Raw genomic sequence first — 19,185 nt, 5'->3', positions numbered from 1 at the left:
ATCATTAAAATATCTAGTAGTTTTACCTTAAATCCAAAAATACAAATCCTAACTTCCAGTGTGTGATTATAGTGTTTGGAGATTATATAAAAGAAAAATATGGATACATATATATATATATATATATATATATATATATATATATCATCTTTTTCACACCATACTGTATCAGAAGAGTGGTGAAGCGAAAATGATTTTTGAATTTCAGTGCTTGTCCACAAGGGAATTCTCTTGCTGAAGGGTGTCATCAGAAGCAGAATTTCTTGTTTTATCATTTGTTTTGCTTTGTTTATGTTTCAAAACACAACTAGGCAAAATAGAAAAGATTTCTTAAAGCCAGCGGCACATTTATGTCTGTGGGCAATGTTAAAATACATTATATATAGATTTTAACTTTGTAAGCAAAAAAAAAAAAGCAAACTCATATTCAACAGGATTACCGATCAGCGATTCAGCTGCTTCGTTTCAAAGAGTGGCTGTATTTATAGCAATGAACTAGTTCTGCTATAATATATATACACATTGTATTGTACGTACAATAATTTCAAACATATTCAAATCATATTTATATACTATTTTGGTAGTATAACCAATCCATCTTCATGTAAAAATGGCTCAATGGATGGCTAAATATCTGATTATCTGTTAGCACCACCCGTGGAAAGAAGTCAATAAAGCCATCCTTTTGTCTTCAGGTATGTTGCTTAAAGAAAAATGATCGAATAATTTCATCATCACAAACTAGGTTTTATGGTAGCAATACTCATAACATATCTATGAGTTAAGGGATAGACCAAAAACGTTGTGTGGTTCTTAGGCATATGATGTATTTGGAATTTAAAAACATGTCAGGATTTGTTTTACCCATTTATACTATCTGGACAATGAACTAAACTGCAATTTTTTTTGGTAAAGATTTTTTTTTTCCTGGCAATGTTTTGATCGTGTGACTTTAAGGTATGGAACCAATACATCATCAGTTTATTGTTAAAAATGTTACAGAGTTGCTTTGTGGTTGTTGGCCCAGGTAAAAATGTTTTAGTTTTAGAAGAATGTATTTTAAAATGTAGTGTCCCACTTGTTTAACCATTACAGGGCTGCACAAAGCTTAAAATAAGTTGATGAAATGAAATGGTCCTTTAGAGATGTATATTAAAATACGATAATTTATTACATTTCACTATAATTGACTGTGGTCTAGTAAATGTAACTTTAAAACAGATCCATGCCTACCAAAAGTTTATTAAATCACAATTTGTTCCCTTGCAAGAAGATGTTAAATAATCTTTAAAATGTTACTACTTGGGGTATGACATTACTAGTCTATTAAACAAAAATACAGTTCATTAAAATCAACTGTGTAAAATCAAACATGTTGTCATCAATATTTATACACAAGAAAGATTCATGATATTCATGACATTCCAAATACATATTTAAATTGTGCATTTTATAACATGCAAAAAGGTTCACTTCTACACAATGTAAAAATACTGTACTGAGCCACTCTTTTTATTCTAGATCATTTGTAATATAAATAAAAATAAAAATTAAATTGTTACTTATATATCACCTGTGTGTCCTGTAGGCTTTCACTGGACACTTAACCACCTTTTGTGTTCTAATCTAGACATATTAAAAGTGATTACATGTGCAAAGCCTCTTTATGGATGTATGTTATATCGACAGGAGAAACACAGAGCATGTGCAGTATTTTTCCTATTGAAGTACGACATGAGGTGATGGAAGGACACGCATACAGACCGGAACAAATGAGATTTAGTCTAGGGCAGAGTAAAAGATTTTTTACATTAAGAACAATAAGGATGTGGTTGGAATTCTCTGCCTGAAGAGATGGTTTTATCTCTATACAGAGGTTGAAACAGCAATTGGATAAATACTTGCAAAAACACAATATACAGAGGTATCATTTTTAACTAGTGGTCTAATAGCCTCTTGATCCAAGGAGATATCTGACTTCCATTCTGGGGTCAATTCTGGGGTAAATTTTTACCTTCTTTTGGATCAACAGCAAACAATAAAAATGTGAGACAGGCTGAACTTGAATGAAGCATATCTATGTTCAACTATGTAACTATGTATGTAAAAGTCAGTGGAAGACCATCACATGTACACTGCCCTGGATCCATGAATGAACCTCATACTTGCATAATACACCCACAATGACTTTCAGTTGAATTAACACCCATATGTGAGGATCAAATTAGGGAAGCACTGTACATGCTTTACAGATTTTTTTTTTATAAAATAAAAATGGATGTGAAAGTACTAAAGTGAGGAGTTAAGGAAGGATAAACGTTTCCTCTGATTGAATACAAGCAAAGATTGCACAGTTGTAGGAAGCCAAGGTAACTGAAATATTGAATAAACAAATGCCAATAAAACAAAATCTCCACAACTAGACATACTTTGTAGCTGCCAGTATCCTAAATGTCCCTTTACTGGTTTAATACAATTTATAATGTTATTTTTATAGACTTGCAGAGTTAAAATCCTTTTTCTGAGAAGGTCTACAATTTTGCTTGTCAGCATTTTTGCATGCCAGTATTGAATTTACATTTGCTGAATAAACATTTCATCCATTGTTTTGCTCCTTTTGTATATTTGTTGATATAAAATGTGCCAAACAAGTTCATATTTAAGCTCTTAACCAGATATGTAGCACTCTATACACAACAATTAGTTTAGCATGTCTATTTTTAATGAAAAAGTATCTGCCTAAAAGCCTACATTGCTGCCTGTACTTTTTGTGACGTCTGTAATAAGTACTAACTTCTCTATACTAAGCGCACTTTTTAGCTTTTATTATAAATTATTTGCAAACCACACATAATTGCAATGCCCTATATCTTGTATGACATAATCAGGTTTTATTCTGTTTTCTTCTGTCAAGAAATCTCAGCATCTGTACTGGTTTAATGTAATTTGTCTGTTCAAATGATGCTACTTTATTTCAGCTTTAAGATAAGACTTTTTTTTCTCCTAGCAAATACTGATATGTGTGACCCTTAAAATCCCAGTTTGATACACTCACTAAATATGACTGCTTAAAAAAAATTCTTATTGGGACATTATGGGCACCATGTCCACTTCATCTCAGTGGTCTGGTTGCCTTGCTCCTGTAATTTTAGACCTGTGAATAACAAGCCGGCAGTTTTGGAGAAGCCACACTAGGGTTTTTTGGAGGGGCTAATCCCATCTCTAGTTATTGTCTCTCAGACGGCTACCAGATGGTGCTTCCTGTTTTTTAGAGGAGTGGAAATCTGATATCTGATGTTGGACATCCTCACGCTTTGCATGAGAAAGCCTAACTATATCCAATGCAGACAGATTGAAGCATGCCTGCACTGAACCCTAATACTGTGGAAGCCAACAAAGGAAAGCATTGATTCAAATGGAGAAAGCTTGAAAGTATGATATGCCCATGTATATGCCCAGTGTTCCCAGTGTTCCTTTATATAGAGCATTCGATTGGACCATCTGCGGAGGAAGACATGCCTCCTCCCTAACATCACTAGAGGATGACAGTCAAGCAGAGCTGAGGGTGCCTAAGTTCTAGAAAAAGGTAAGTAAATTATTCATCTTTAAGCCATATAAGCAAAGGGATTTTTAATTTTATATGCAGAATGGGGAGGGGACCTAAAATCACTAGGAACAGGGACACCATAGCGTTAGGAATACAGGTTTTTATTCCTACATTTATAGTGTTCCTTTAAGTGATTGTGCATTAAATGACATGTCCCCAAGCTGACACTTGTCTTCCAGAAGCTTGATAATCCTTTTGCCATTCTAGATAATGGTCTATATAACATATGATGTGACTCTGGTGTTTCAATAGATTTCCAAAATGCAACACAAAAAAATGTAAATATATATATATATATATATATATATATATATATATATATATATATAGAGAGAGAGAGAGAGAGAGAGAGAGAGAGAGAGAGAGATGGGGCGATGTGGGGAAATGGTACAGAGTAATGATACAGTATATAGTGAAATAAAAGCATCAATAGCATGATTTATTGTGGTTATATCCCTTGAATTATATACTATCAGTCAGATAAAGGCACGCTATAACAAACAATCACAGATGAATGAGAATGAAATCACTTAAAAGAAAAATGGTAGCAGACTTGTCCCTTGAGGTTACAATCTATTCTGTTGAGTGTGAAATGTAGAAATACATAAAAAGAGCAGAACTGCATTAAACTTCAAAGTGCAAGTCAGTTAACTCAAGGAAGGTCAACACATAGACCTCATCCAATATTTAGAGAAGGCAGATTTTCAAGGCCTTTTTACTTGGTGAAATTTCTTTAAAAATATTTAAAGATTTCAATGGTTATATAAAAACAAAGATGATAGAAAAGTTTACAAAGCAAGAATGTTTCAGCTATCTAGAAGGTTTTTGTTTTTCATGTTTTTTTTTTTTGTTTTTTTTAAGTGAACCTGGTGCCTCTAAGGAGAATGTTATGTGAATATCCTCAAGGATATATTTATACTGCCACTGCCAGTTTTATTTTCAGTTATACTGAATTGCAAAAAGATGCAGCTCATAGGTTTCATTTCAGAACATGAGCCTATCTTATAGAGGGATAAAAAGTTTGTAAATATTTTTATAAACAAGAAAAACACAAAATATTGTGCCATCTTCAGTCTGTCTTATGTACTAAAAGTCCAAACTGTAACTGCACTAAAACAATTCATTAAAACCTGGGTGCAACCAAACTGGAGCCAGCATCAAGGCCCAAGAAATAGTTAATGGTCACCAAAGAAAGGTGAAAAAGACCTTTGGGCTAAAACATTAGGCACTGTAGTTGTGATAAAAAATGCCTATCTAAGCATTGGAGTTCATGGACATTTTGGTGACTATTGTCAGTCTGTCTTGGTATGAATGTTTTTCCTGACAGTAGATTCACCTTTTTTTATATATATAGTTCACCTAGTATTAAAACATGCTAGTTTATTTCTGCTCCCATAGCGACCTACTTCATGCTTTATACATGGGGTCACTATGGCTACATGAGCACTCTCACGTCATCACATTGGGGTGTAACAACATGTAACATCATCACGCAGGTGGCAGAGCATAAATGCGCCCACGCATGCTCACTACACACTGAGGTACATCGGTTCACATTAGAAGCATTTAAATCCACTGGGGTAAGTTATTTGTTTTATTTATTCCTTATTATTTTGTAATATATTGTGGTTTTATCATTTGATCCTGAAGAAAGTCCCAGGAGGGGACTGAAACATTGATCGTTGGATTTTTTGCATGAATAAAGATTGATAATCCGTATAAAGACCGTGAGTGCTACCATACTTCTATGAACTGTACATTTGTGCCTTTTGAGCACCAGAAAAAATCAATAAAATGTATATATATATATATATATATATATATATATATATATATATATATATATACACACACACACACATATACATATATAAACACACACACACACACATTTATTGAAGGATTTGGATTTTGTATCACCGAACATCAGGGACATGTAGTTCTGGGCACTAGACAGACATGCTTTCTTTGCCTTAAGTCCTGCAGCTTGGCTAATACAGGGGAACATGGGGGGGCAGTGAGTATGTTGGCTGCAACTTCAGCTGTCACAATCCACAGTAAATCGCTCCCTCAGAGCTTCTTAATGAATCAAAATGTAGCCGCCAGTATTCATAGTCTGCACTCTGTAGTGAGTGCTAGGACCACAATAGAGTAATAACTGGGTTACGCAACCATCAGAGGTTCAGGTCACACTCTCTCGACTCAAACACTGTGAGGTTTAACCCCGAAGTACCATGTGTTCTGTAGGAGTGTAGCAAAACTGAGCAAACACAAATACATGACACATGCCACGCAAACATTACACACTGCCAGCAAACATCACACACAGCCAACACATGCCCAACTGCACACATTTAGCAAAGATCACACACACACACTCCACACTGCATTACAGTGTGCCTACATACACACACAGACACACATACACACTAAGTTTGTACACAAACCCATTACACACAGCCTCCATGCCAACTCAGATCCACATATTAAATATAGCCTGCATGTACAATTTTTACATTTTTATACTTTAGGTTTCATTATTAAAGGTTAAATTTCATTTAGGTGCCTTATAACATTTTTTAAATTCAAGGTTTTTATTGATAAGTTTTATCAATGGAATGGGGAGGGGTACAGAAAGAAGAAGGCGGGGTTGGGGTAGGGATACAGGGATAAACAATGATACAACATCATATGGAATGTAGCGGGAAGCCACTCAGTTTAACGTAATACATGGATGAAGCATAGAATGGTACATACAGTATGCAGTATACAAAGCATAATATACTTAAAATGTGTTGGACCATCGACTTATTGCTGTACATTATGAGTATGAAATAGTACGTGGTAGCTATATATTATGTGGTGATAAGCGAAACTTATCCTATACCTTGGTACCTTATGTGCTGGTTGGGGTATCATTTCATAGCATGAGGCTTGTGTGGTGTTTCGCACTCAGAACTTTTATGTGTCATAGGGTAAGCGGGGGTGCGCTCTATAATGGTGTGGAGTATGTTGCTCAGCAGCACCGTTCACAATGCAATCTAAATTGTGCCATCTTGATAGTGGGTTGTAACGTTCTTGACATTGGTTCGAGTAAGTAGTTATAACATGAATCATTATTCGCCACCTTTTTACCAGATCACCGCGCCTCTTGTCATAGGTGGCGTGGCACGGAGATAGGTTTACATGCTGCGTGAGGCAGTGCAAAATATGGTACCGTCTTTTCAGTCCCTCGTTATGGTAATCTCTTTGTTACCCTAGTTTGGGTGCAGAGATTGTATGAGTTGGGGATTGGAGAGGACTGCTCGATGGGTTTGAGAGGGCAGGTTCATGGCCTTTCCCTCCCAAAAAACTACCCAAGGAGCCCAAGTGTTTAAGAGTCTCGTCTTAAGAGCTGCTGTTTGGGCGGACAGACACTCATGGGTATAATATTGATGGATTTTTGCCATTAGGAGAGTTTTGGAAGGGCATTGCGGTAGTTTCCAGTGTGTCGCAATGAGATTTCTCACCGCCAATGTTACGATGGCCATGATAATCTTTACTCGTTTTGATACGGGGTTGGGATACATTAAAAATATACCTGTATGTATATCTAGGAGTGGTGTGGTGATGCCTATAGTTCTCAATATATTTTGCGCATCTCTCCATAGTGGTCGGATGCGTTGGCACGACCACCAAATGTGGGTCATCGTGCCGCTTTCGGATCCACATCTCCAGCAGTGTGAGGGGACTGTCTTATACATTTTATGAAGCCTTTGTGGAGTTAGGTACCACCTGTACACCAGTTTTTTGTGCGCTTCGAAATGGGAGTAACACTGTGTCAGCCCTCTAAGTGCATTTAGAGAAGCTAGTATCTCCCTATTGGATATCGTTACACACTCCGCTATCCACTGTGTTACAAACGTAGGGGTTGGAGGTGGTGAGGTTCGTAGAATGGTTTTGTAGCAGGCGGTAAGGGACTTGGGCTTTGTTGGGGTTCGCCAGCATCTGTCATATAAAGCCTCTAGTTCCTGCTGGCCTGGTTCGTGTACTATGGCTCCATGTGCAACATGGGTGGTAATGACGCTTTTGAGTTGCATATATAGAAATACTGAGGAGTTGGGCAGGTGGAATTCCCTTTGTAACACTGCAAAGGGTTTGATACAGTTCGGGAGAAGGACTTGTTCTAGTGTGGTTATTCCCAATTTGGCCCATGAGTTCAGCGAGAGCCAGGGTGATACCGCTTTCAGGGCCGTTAGCGGAGAATGAGGATGATATTTGTGAGGTGTGGTTTGTTTTTGGCGTACCATGTCCCAGTGATGCAGGGTTAGTGAGGTGGTTGGGAAAGTTGTTACGTCTTTAGGGCGTAGTGGCTTAGGTGTCCATAGCGTATTTACTAAGGATATGGCAGTGAATTGATCAGCCTCCATATCGACCCATTGATATACCCCTTTGGGTGTATGTAATTTCAGTGCTGTTTCTAGGACGGCCGCTTTATAATATGTATGTATGTCAGGCAGGCCTACTCCCCCCTCTGTTTGGTGGTTCTGGAGGCAGCGTTGGGATATTCTGGGTCTGTGAGCGTCCCAGACGTAAGAGGACAACACCTTTTGAAGTGATTTAAAAAACATAGGCGTGGCCCGTAGGTGTAAGAGACGGAAAACGTATAGTATTTTGGGAAGGAGGACCATTTTTACTGTGTTGATCCTGCCCAGCCAAGTTAGCTTAACTCGTTTCCACCGTAGGCATTCAGATTTGCATAGGTTTAGGAGTGGTTTATAATTGTATCGGAATAATTGCTCAGTTGTGGGCGCGATTTTGACTCCCAGATATGTGACATAGTCTGACCTCCAGTCGAAGTTATAAGTGTTATTGAGTCTCTGAGTAAGATGTTTAGTAAGGCCTATGGGTAGTGCTTGAGTTTTTGTTTGGTTCAATTTATAGTATGTCAGATTGCCATAGTGTTTCAGGAGTGACATCAGGGTGGGCAGAGATGTGGGTACTTCGCTTAACGTTAAAAGAATATCGTCCGCGAACATGGACAACTTATGTTCCGACCTGCCCACCGTTATGCCTTTAATTTCAGATTGTCGTCTAATTATATGTGCCAGCGGTTCCAAAGATAGAACAAATAGGAGCGGGGACAAAGGGCACCCTTGGCGTGTGCCGTTGGTTATTTTGAACGGGGTGGAAAGGAAGCCTGCATTGGAAACCCGAGCTGTTGGGGCATTGTACAATGCCATAATGCCTGAAATTATAGGTGTGGTAAAGCCAAACGCCTGTAAGACCTGTTGCATGTAGTCCCAGTTAAGCCTGTCAAAGGCCTTCTCTGCATCTAATGCTAAGAGAAGGCCTGTGCTCCCACTGGTATGTGCGTGGGACAAGATATTCAAGATTTTTCTGGTATTGTCCGAGCCTTGTCTTGTTTTGACAAAGCCTGACTGGTCGTTGTGTATTAATGTGGGGAGGATGGCAGACATCCTGTTGGCTAGGAGTTTGGCATACAGTTTGACATCTACATTCAGTAGAGATATAGGTCTAAAGTTCTGGCATTGCGTTTGAGGTTTGCCTGGTTTTGGGAGAGTGGAGATGTGGGCTGTTAGCATTTCTGGGGGCAAGGTTCCTTGTGAATAGCAGTTGTTAAAGAGTGTGGATAGGTGTGGCGATAGAATCGGGGCAAAGGTTTGGTAGTACAAGTTGGTATAGCCAACTGGGCCCGGTGCTTTATGTTTTGGGAGCTGCTTAATTGTACGGTCTATTTCTTGGGTGGTAAATGGTGCAGCGAGAGAAGCTATGTTTTCTGGGGATAGTTTGGGTAAATTGGTTTGTGCTAGAAAATTGAGGATGTCCTGTGTGGATGGTGGTGTAATCGTGGGGTCTTCCCTGAGGTTGTAGAGTTTGCTATAGTAGCTTGCAAAAGCATCAACTATGTTTTGGGGATTTGTGAGTTTCTGATTTGTTGCTGTGACGATGTACACTATTCTGGAGTGGGCTGTGCGTGCTTTAAGTCGTGCAGCTAATAGCGCACCCGCTTTGTTCCCTTGTGAGAAAAAATTATGTTTATAGCGTTGAAGCATGTAGGTAGTTTTGGCTTGTTCCAGGGTTTTGAGTTTGGTATGTAGTATAGAGAGTTCGTGGCGTAATGTTTGCGTGGGATGCGCTTTATTTTTGTGTGTGAGGTCTGTAATCTGGGTAATTAAGGTAGAGTAGTCTTTAAGTCTTTGTTTTTTAGCGTGACTACCCGCTCTAATCAGGAGACCCCGAATTACTGCCTTGTGCGCCAGCCAAACCGTAGTCATGTCCATATCTGGGGTCAGATTCGTCTTGAAGTATTCGTTGAGGTCTACCTTGAGTTGGTCTACAATTTTCGGGTCTCTCAACAGGGAGTCATTCATTCTCCATGACCCTTTGCCCACTGCAGAGCATTGTTCCTTCAAAGTGAGGGTAATTGGGGCATGGTCTGACCAGGTTATAAGACCTATATTTGTCTCCTGAACTGCGTGCATTAGCGTTGTTGGGATTAAGAATCTATCGATTCTGGTATATGTGTTGTGTGCTAGGGAATGAAAGGTATAATCCCTTTCTAGCGGATGGAGGACTCTCCAGGGGTCTAGAAAGTTGTGTTGAAGAATGTGATTACAGAGTGACGACGCCGTTTTGTGTGATTTACGTGCTGATGCGCTGGGTAGCTTAATAGTGGATGAGGAGTCCAGAAAACTGTCCAGGAGGAAATTAGTATCGCCCCCTATGACAGTAGTTCCGAATCTGTTTGCGTTCGCTAGGGCAAAGATTTTGTCCATAAATTCAACCTGATTAGTATGTGGGCCATAAATATTAATAAGCGTGTATGGGTCATTGTTTATATAACATTGGAGTAGCAAGTATCTGCCATTTTTATCACCCGTTTTCTTAATTAATGAGAAGGCTACCCCTTTTCCTATCAAAATAGACACACCTCGTTTCTTTTTCTTGTAACATGAATGGAAATCGTGGGGGAATGCGCTGGAGCAGAATTTGGGACGTGCGCCCCATTTAAAATGGGTCTCTTGGTAGAAGGCTATTTGGGCTTTGTGTTTTTTTGCTTCTTCAAGCGCCAGTCTACGCTTATGTGGCGAGTTTAGGCCTTTCGTGTTCAGAGATAGAATCGTGAGTGTCATGGTGATGATATGGGAGCAGTTGCTGTGTCGGGCAGTGGTGGGAGCAAGCTCCCCTTCTGGGGGGTTGTAGCACCTGTATTAGAGTGTCCTGCACGGATATTATGCAGATGCGGATGTGGCACAGGATATGTGCTGTCCAAAGTGCGGAGGACCTTGGATATTAACGTATTATGTGGTTGAAGTGTTTTTTTGACACTTTGTATCATTTGTTTGGGGGGGGGGAGTAGGAAGAAGGGTAGCAGAAACACATAGAGTGTTGAAACAAATAGGTACAGAGAACTATGTACAAAAAAACGCCGATCATGTTGCCCTCGGGCGTGGGCGGTAACGAAAAGGCTCTGTTGAGCCTAGTGGGGTGACGAGAGTTGAGAAGTCTAACAACCCTGGTGTGTGCGATAGTTAGGGGTAACTTTAATTTTGTTTGTGGTTCTTTACACTGATATGATCACTTATCCGCTCCCTTATATGGTCACACTCTAGTGGGGAGAGTGTTACATGGACTGTCAGGACATCAAACGTGCCTAGTGGGGCGTGGAGCTGTAGGGTGAAAGAATTAGGGGGCGGAGCACAATGCATATACACCTTAAAACATACACTATATTCCCATGAAACACAGAGCTCGTAGGAGGACCTCGCCTCCCCATGTCCAGTGCGTCATCGCCACGGCTGGGCCCCGGTCGGGGGCCCCGGCGTGGCAACAAGGCACAACGCATATCCACATTAAAACAGACAATACATCTCTGTGAAACCTAGAGACCATAGAGATATCTCTCCCCATCACATTTAGCACATCACCGCATTGCTCGGGCCCAGTTTGAGGACCCGGCATGGCAGCAGAGCTCAGCCACAACGGCTGCACATGAGATGGTGATAGACACAACATAGGGGAAACGTCCAACCAGTACACAGTGTGATGCGAAGCTGTAGGGCAGAGGGTGCAGGGGTGGAACACAGTGTGTATACGCATTAAAATATATAATATATCCCAGTGAGACATAGAGATTGTAAGGGGAATCGCTCCCTGTCCCACCCAGTGCGTCGCCGCCATGGCCGGGCCCAAGTTGGGGGCCCCGGCATGGCAGCAAGGCTTAGCCTCAGCGGTTGGTCGTTAAGTTGTAATAGGTATAACACAAGGAGAATGCATAGCCGGTACACAATGTAATGTGGAGCTATAGGAAGGCAGAACGTGTAGGGGTGGGACATATTGTATGCATTAACTGAGATAAACAGTACCCATCAGCAAAACATATGAACACAAGGAGGTCCCTCCCCCCACTCCCAATGCGTCACTGCCATGACTAGGCCCAGGTCAAGGGCCCAGGCATGGCAGCAAGGCTCAACCACAGCGGCTGTGTAATAATCAGTAAAAAATACAGCTTATGGAATACTTATAACTGGTACTCAGTGTAATACGGAGCTGTAGGGCGGAAAGAGGGTGTACAGTCCCTGACCCATACAGAGAAGGCTGTTGGGCCAGTGTGCTCAATTGTAGTAAAAGGTATAGAGTCTGTTCATTTCACTTATCTGCAGCCACCATGTTCCAGTCTGACGTTATTTTTCTCGGGGACCTTGATCTTTGCGATTTCGCTGGGACAGTTGGTTCGGGAAGTTGCGATAAATTGATGTCCCATTCTTTCAGAAGCTTCATTCCTTCCTCCATTGTAGTGATGTGATGGTCTGCACCGTTGCGGCGGATGGTTAAGCGTGTTGGAAATCCCCACCTGTAAAGGACGTTGGCGTCTCTCAGGGATTTAGTGATGCTTGCCAGTTCTTTTCGTTTCAGCAGGGTTGCGGCCGAGAGATCAGTGAAGAGGTGAACGCTTGCAAATTCTTCCGGTAGTGCCTTCGTGATCCTTGCGGCTCTCATTACTCTATCTTTGCTGGTATAGTAATGGAGTTTTGCAATGGTATCTCTTGGGACTGAAGCCGGAAGAGATTTAGGTTTTGGCAGGCGGTGTATACGATCAATTAGGCACTCCTGCTGTGTCAAGTCGGGGACCAATGCTTGGAATAGGCGTGCAGCGTAGGAGGGAAGGTCCTGGGGTAGAACCTCTTCGGGAATACCGCGGAGGCGAATATTGCTGCGCCTGTCCCTGTCCTCGTGGTCCGCAACTTTGTTCGCGAGGGAGTCCAATTTGGCTCCTAGTTCTGTATAGGCAGCTGCCAACGTGTTATGAGCAGAGATGATTTCCTCTGTCTTGTCTTCAAGATGCGCCGTCCTGTCTCCGAGCGCTTGGATTTCCGTTTTGATGTCTCGCGACATTTTCATCATGTCAGCTTGGAGAGATGCTTTCAAGGTTTGCAGCATTTTGTGGATGGAAAGGTCGGTTGCAGGTGTTGCTGCCGGTTCCGAGATGGAGGTAAGATCGCTGCGGTCCGAGTATGCGGAGGGTGAGTACTGCGCGCCGGCGCCATCTTGGGCCTGTGCGCGTGGTGGCGTCAGTGCCGAAACTTGTAATGCAGGCTGTTTGTGTTTCGGTCTTTTGGCTGATCTTGATGCCATGTTGTACCCGGGCACTTCAGTGTGTCGGTGTGAAGTTTTGGGGTACCCACTGCTTGTCTAATTGCTGTGCAGGGTCGGTGTCTCACGGAGCTAGACTGTCATGCGACTTTCTCGGTGAGCTGTCAGGCCACGCCCCCCCGCCTTATAACATTTTACATACACACAAAGTCATACAACAGTTACTTCCACACCTTAAACTTCTAACAGTCTCAGTTTACAGTGTGTTTTGCTATATGCCTGAAACATGTCTAACTGGTTTATTGCGTAACTGTGCTATACTAAAACAAGATTTACTTACCAATCAAACAACATATTGTCACTCTGCATAAAAGTTGCTGTTAAATTCTGTTGCTTTATAGAACACTGTTCATGCTCCAGGGCTAGGTTGTATTTACCTATGCAAAGAGTTTCAAGGACCAGTTTTTCCATACACAAGACTAACTTTTACACCGATTAATGTGAACTTCTCCAGACACTAAATATATATTTTCTCATATCGGCAAGTCACATACATTGTCAAATGTAGAGATAATCCATTTCTGCCAGTTTGTGAATGTTACACTATTGTAAGTAACACCAACCCAGGTTTTTCCATTCATTCCACCTGCACTATAAATGGATTGGCCATCCATACACTTACCCAGACAGGGCAATCCTCCTGCATGACACACTGCTAGCACAATTTAAAAATAGAAATTTAATATATATTTAAAACAAAAAGACGTTGTGTGTACCGTTAAAGGTACATTTTAAGAAATATTTCACGTTATGTTTTTTTAATCTTCTTAAAAAGTAGTACAGCAAAAAAGGCTCCATATTTTGATAATGCATTACAAATGATACAGAAAAATACCTAAAAAAAAATAGCTTTTTACTGTACTTACATAGCAAATGTCAGTAGCAGGCAGACCCCTTACTCATCCGGAAAAGGCTCACCAATCGGGATTTGTCATTTTGTTCAATAAATCTCAGTTGAGCAAAGGTAAATATAGGGGCAGTATCCCATTGGGGCAGTTTCACGACATAGGATGAGTGGAACTGCTTTTTAAATTGATAGCAGCCATTTGGGGCAGCTATCAGTTTACAGACAGCTCAATTCCATTTTAAGTGAACTGTACTGTCTGCATAGATCAGCAAAAGTGTAGTTCAGCTCTTTATTTTGGAGTAGAGCGAGCTCAGTACAAGTTGTGCCTGTGCTGCATGCAGCACCCATATAGCATGGACAAATTTGATACAAGCATCTAAAAGCGAACAGGGTAATTTACTAATGTGATAATTCCAAGAGAATTTGTAGGCCAAAGCAGTCAAACAGCACAGTTCCCTTGTCCCAATTTGGCAAATTTGAATTCTCACTTTAGTGAATAACCCTGTAAATGCTTTGGTTGCCTTAATGACAGCTCTGGTGGTCTGGCTTACTACTGCAATTGTTTTTACAAATCACTGCAGTTCTAAAGCCTCTCTCAGGCCTGTTAGTGATAAGTAGTGTCTGCTCAATACGCAATGCAATTTTATTAGAAGTCTTTTATCCAAAAGCTTTCCCCGTTTCACCATTTTAGTAGATTTTTTCCAACCTCTGCCCTTTTGGCCTCCATTTTTACCAATGTTTAGTGAATAAGAACCCACAATTATAAATACCAGGAAATGGAACATTTTATTTTTCCCTTCAAGCAAAATGTGTCATCAGTGGACACAACAAGTGTAAAGTTGTTTGTATTTTTAGAGTACCAACCCTACCCCTCCAAAAAAAAATTAAAAATGTAAAATCACTAACATTTTGGCATATATAGATTAAGATCTCAGTAATTATTACAATATCGGCTCAGTTTACATAGCACAAAGGTTATATTCTCATTCTTTACTTTCCAATGTTTAATAATCACACCCACTGCTGTACAAAGAAAATAGAGCATGACAGTGTAAATAGTACAGTGCTGTGGAATGCTGTCCAACATTACAATGTGACTACTGCAGGAAGAAAAGCTTGTATCTGCTTGAAAAAGAAATGTGACAAAGGGTGACCTTGTAATTGCTGCCAGATCAACGGCTTGTCCTGGCTGATTGCCATAAAATGTTAGGCTGCAACAGTAGTTCGTTTGCACCCCAATGGTAGACCTTTCCAGTAGGTTAACACAAAACAATGTTAAAATATATGAAAAACAAATACTTTGAAATTTGTATATTGTTTTTAAGGGGTTAATTTGTCAAATAGTCAGTTGCCATGACAACTGACAAAAATGTAAGGACAATTATGTCGTAATATATACTTCTTACATGTGCAAGTTGCGCACATTTGCAGCACCCAGCACAGAAGATTGGTGGTACTCTCCAAAGAAGATCTGATATTGGACCGCAAAAAGGTAAACTATTTTGTCGGATATATCCCGACATAGGAACGCAAAGGGTTAAAGTTGCCCTGTCATTTTTAAAAAAAATTTTAAATGGTTTTACTTTCCTTATGCCCCCTGTACCTTAATGAATATATTCTCCCCCTTTCCACTTGCTTGATATCAATATTTGGGCGTAGATTTTTTTTCTCCTCTACTGTAATATCGGTTTGCTGTGGTGTTGGATTGATTTTTACTGAGGATTTTGGGTAAATGTGATTGATTTTTTTTTTTTACAGATTTTGTCCTAGATACAATAATTTTTGTCCGGTTGGGTGTTTCATAAAACGTGTTGCCTTATTCAATGTATCAGAATGCATTCTTATTGCAGAATATAAGTCAGTTAACTAACAAAAACCAAGGCAAACCTTATAGTATTCCTCATTGATTAGTTAATATACCTCCTGCAGTACACACATTCTGCATAATGCAAGGAAGCACTTTTCATGCTCTATCCATCAGCATGGAGACATAGAATTATCTTTCAATGAAATTTGGGTGGATCTGTAAGCCCAAATTCCAATATCACTAATTTGAATAAAAAAATAAAATAAATCTCTGCAAAGATTTTTTTTGCAATTATAATTTTACAAAAGTGTTTATCATTTTGTTATACTTCACGTTTTAGTGAATAGACCCTGATTCTTCTCCAAAGCATGCAGTCATGTTAGCGTCTTTATGAAAAAAAAAATCAACATTCCTAACAATTGATTTATATTTGCTGCAATATGATGTTTTTTTTTTTTTTGCAAAGAATAGATGCAAGAAATGGTACGATTTATATTTTATTAAAGAAAGAGGGTTAAAATAGCTATAGATACTAGACAAGTAAATATCTGTGACAAAACAACTGATACCTGTGTGCAGAGGTATTTTCTGTTGAGTGTGAGAACGAAAGTATGGCTGGGTCAAATTACAAGACAAGTCAGTCTAGATCTCAGACAGTTTGAACACACCGTACAATATGCACCATAAGATTACTCATTCTAAAAGCACAATTATATTTAACAGTGGAAAAATGAGCTGGGTTTTGCATAGACCTACTAATTGACATTCTTACCATTTTCCCTTTTAGCCCATAAAAATGAACCTTTACCCTGTTTATTCACAATGCACTTTCTCAGACCAAAACATGCTATTGGGGACACATGGAAGCAAATACTGCAGAATTAGTATAATCACTGCCAGGCAAATACATATTTTGTAAGTGTCCCTCATTAGAAATGGGAGCACAGTCAACATAACTATAATGGAAACATTGCTTCAATAATTAAACGCACTGTACATATTTTATTAATAGACAATCTCCAGCATGCTTTGCATAATTTTCTAATAGACCTTGTCTTAGCAGTGTTAGAAATGCTGAAGCTAAATTTAACACAGTATTAAGCCTATTAGAAATCCTGTGGCAGAAAGAAGCACTTAATATAAATATAGTAAAACGTGACTCATTGGAAGTTGTCATTAGAAATAAACTTTTAAATAATGCAGCTAATGTGCTTTTTTTCCCAAGCAAAGACAAGGAACAAAGTAAAACTGGGACAATGAGACCTTAATTACAGTATAAGGTCCAGATTCAGAATGACTCACACTTTTTATATACTCCTTGCTAAAAGCTCCAAACATTTACTTTTTTCATATTTTAGTGCATGAGAAATAACAAACGTCATCATTGGAAGATTAAGAGCTTTACATGAATCCCAACCATGTCTAATTAAAAGTCTTATAAAATACACATGAATGGAACTGCATTTTAATAGAATTTGCAGTTTCTCTTTCTAGTTAATTTAACCCCTTTAGCTGCCAGAGGACATACCATAATGCTACAACTGATTAAAAAGTCAAAATCATGATCTTTCTGTGAATTGAGTATTGATCTAGAAGTTTTCTCAGTTACATCCATTACATCATTTATACACTTGTGTGAACAGATGTCATCTTTAACTGGTGATGCTTATGGACAATGCTTACTGCTAGTAGAGTAGTCAAATCCACAAAGGCAATTATTATAACATCTTAATATCAATGGGCAGTACATAAAGAGTGCTGCCCTGTGTTATGTAGGATGTATTTGTACAGTAGATAAATCAGTTAACAACTATAAGCCTTCAGGACTCCTCCGAGATTCAATAATTTCCCTTCTGCCCCATTAAAAAAATAACAAATTTAAAAAAAATAACACACATACACAACACCACAACTACATATCGGCATGCACTTTTTATACATGCAGATTGCTAAGAGTACTGCCCTGCTATATAAATTTGTTGCTGCAAGGAATTCAATTAATCTTGGAGACATTCCAAAGGAACAGTATTGATTAGTTAATTGAATGCCTTTCTGCATCATATAATTTCTACAGAGCACTATTCATATATGTATATACCCATACATTTATAAACATATTTTAAAATACAGGGAAAAAACAAACCACTATTGTGTCTCAAAATCAACACAAGAAATAAAATAGCAAGTTACAAATATCTTAGACATCATAAGAAATTTGTAACCAACTCAAAGAACATATTGTTAAATTCAGCTGAGACATCAACATAATTCTAAAACAAAGTGCAACGCTTACAGAACATCTTAAAATAATGTGTTGTGGCAAGGTAAAACTAGAGAAGCATGCTGACAAATTTCTCTCTAACAGAACAGTGCGAGGCTGACAGGTGCAAGAGGACTGACCAATCTTTCCAGGAACGTCATCCCAGTTCTAACACATTATCGCAGATCATGTTAACACTAATGCATTAACGTAGCAGAATAAGACAGGAGGAAAAGTGTAACGCAGGAAGCGCTCTTACTTTCTCTAACACTACATTTTCAATTAGCCATGCTTAAGGAATGAAATAAGCAACACGTTCTCTTGGAGTTAGCAATAAAAATATCACACTGTTGCTGGGACTAATATAACACCTGAACTCTGACAAATTCATTTTACAAGTTGTTGAACTCACCTTGCAGAGAAATACTTGTTGAATTTGATTCTCTTTCTCCCATTCTTGCTATATTGTAAATCCAAACGTAGCTGGTTCACGTTGAATAAGTTACCATGCAGGCATTGACCTTCTGACTCTGTAGTGTACTGTCTTATTGCAATAGTATACCTATTTAGCTCCGTGAATAATTAGTAACCTGTTTCCTGAGTTACCTGGGCTTGCCTGACCTGTTTCTCTATCAAGTGACATCACATCCTTTGATCTACAGTGTGCTGTTTCAGACAGCACACCTTTGTTTCACTTGAAACTTATATTTACCTGCCTAAGATCTGGAATTCAGGCTTACGATATTTTCCGTTTGTTTTTTGTTATTCTATTTTTAAAAGTCTATTAAATTAAGATCCTACTCTTAATATTTTAAGTATATGAAATATCATCCAGTGATTTCTGTTTTAAGATTAGTTGACAGGATAACTATAGCTTATATTAATCAGGGAAACTGTGGTGTTTATATATCAAACGCTACATTGTAATGAATTGAATGATGAACTGCAAAAATTAGGTAAAATGCATATGATATTGTGTTAAAATCATTAGTGTTCTTAAGATGACA

General features: G+C 39.1%; 1 protein-coding gene across 1 annotated transcript in view; it reads right to left on the bottom strand.

The window, feature by feature from the left end:
• NAALADL2 (N-acetylated alpha-linked acidic dipeptidase like 2) overlaps positions 1-18,734 on the bottom strand; it is a 711,495-nt gene extending 692,761 nt beyond the window's left edge. Inside the window, exon 1 of the mRNA XM_063442690.1 lies at positions 18,591-18,734. Within this exon, the coding sequence (XP_063298760.1) occupies positions 18,591-18,633 (43 nt within the window). The 5' untranslated portion in view covers positions 18,634-18,734. The remainder of the gene's footprint in view (positions 1-18,590) is intronic.
• Positions 18,735-19,185: the final 451 nt, after the last annotated feature.

Source organism: Pelobates fuscus, chromosome 2, assembly GCF_036172605.1.
Source record: "Pelobates fuscus isolate aPelFus1 chromosome 2, aPelFus1.pri, whole genome shotgun sequence".
Taxonomy (NCBI): Eukaryota; Metazoa; Chordata; class Amphibia; order Anura; family Pelobatidae; genus Pelobates; species Pelobates fuscus.
Note: the sequence above shows the minus strand (reverse complement) of the source record. Positions and strands in the feature narration are given on the sequence as shown.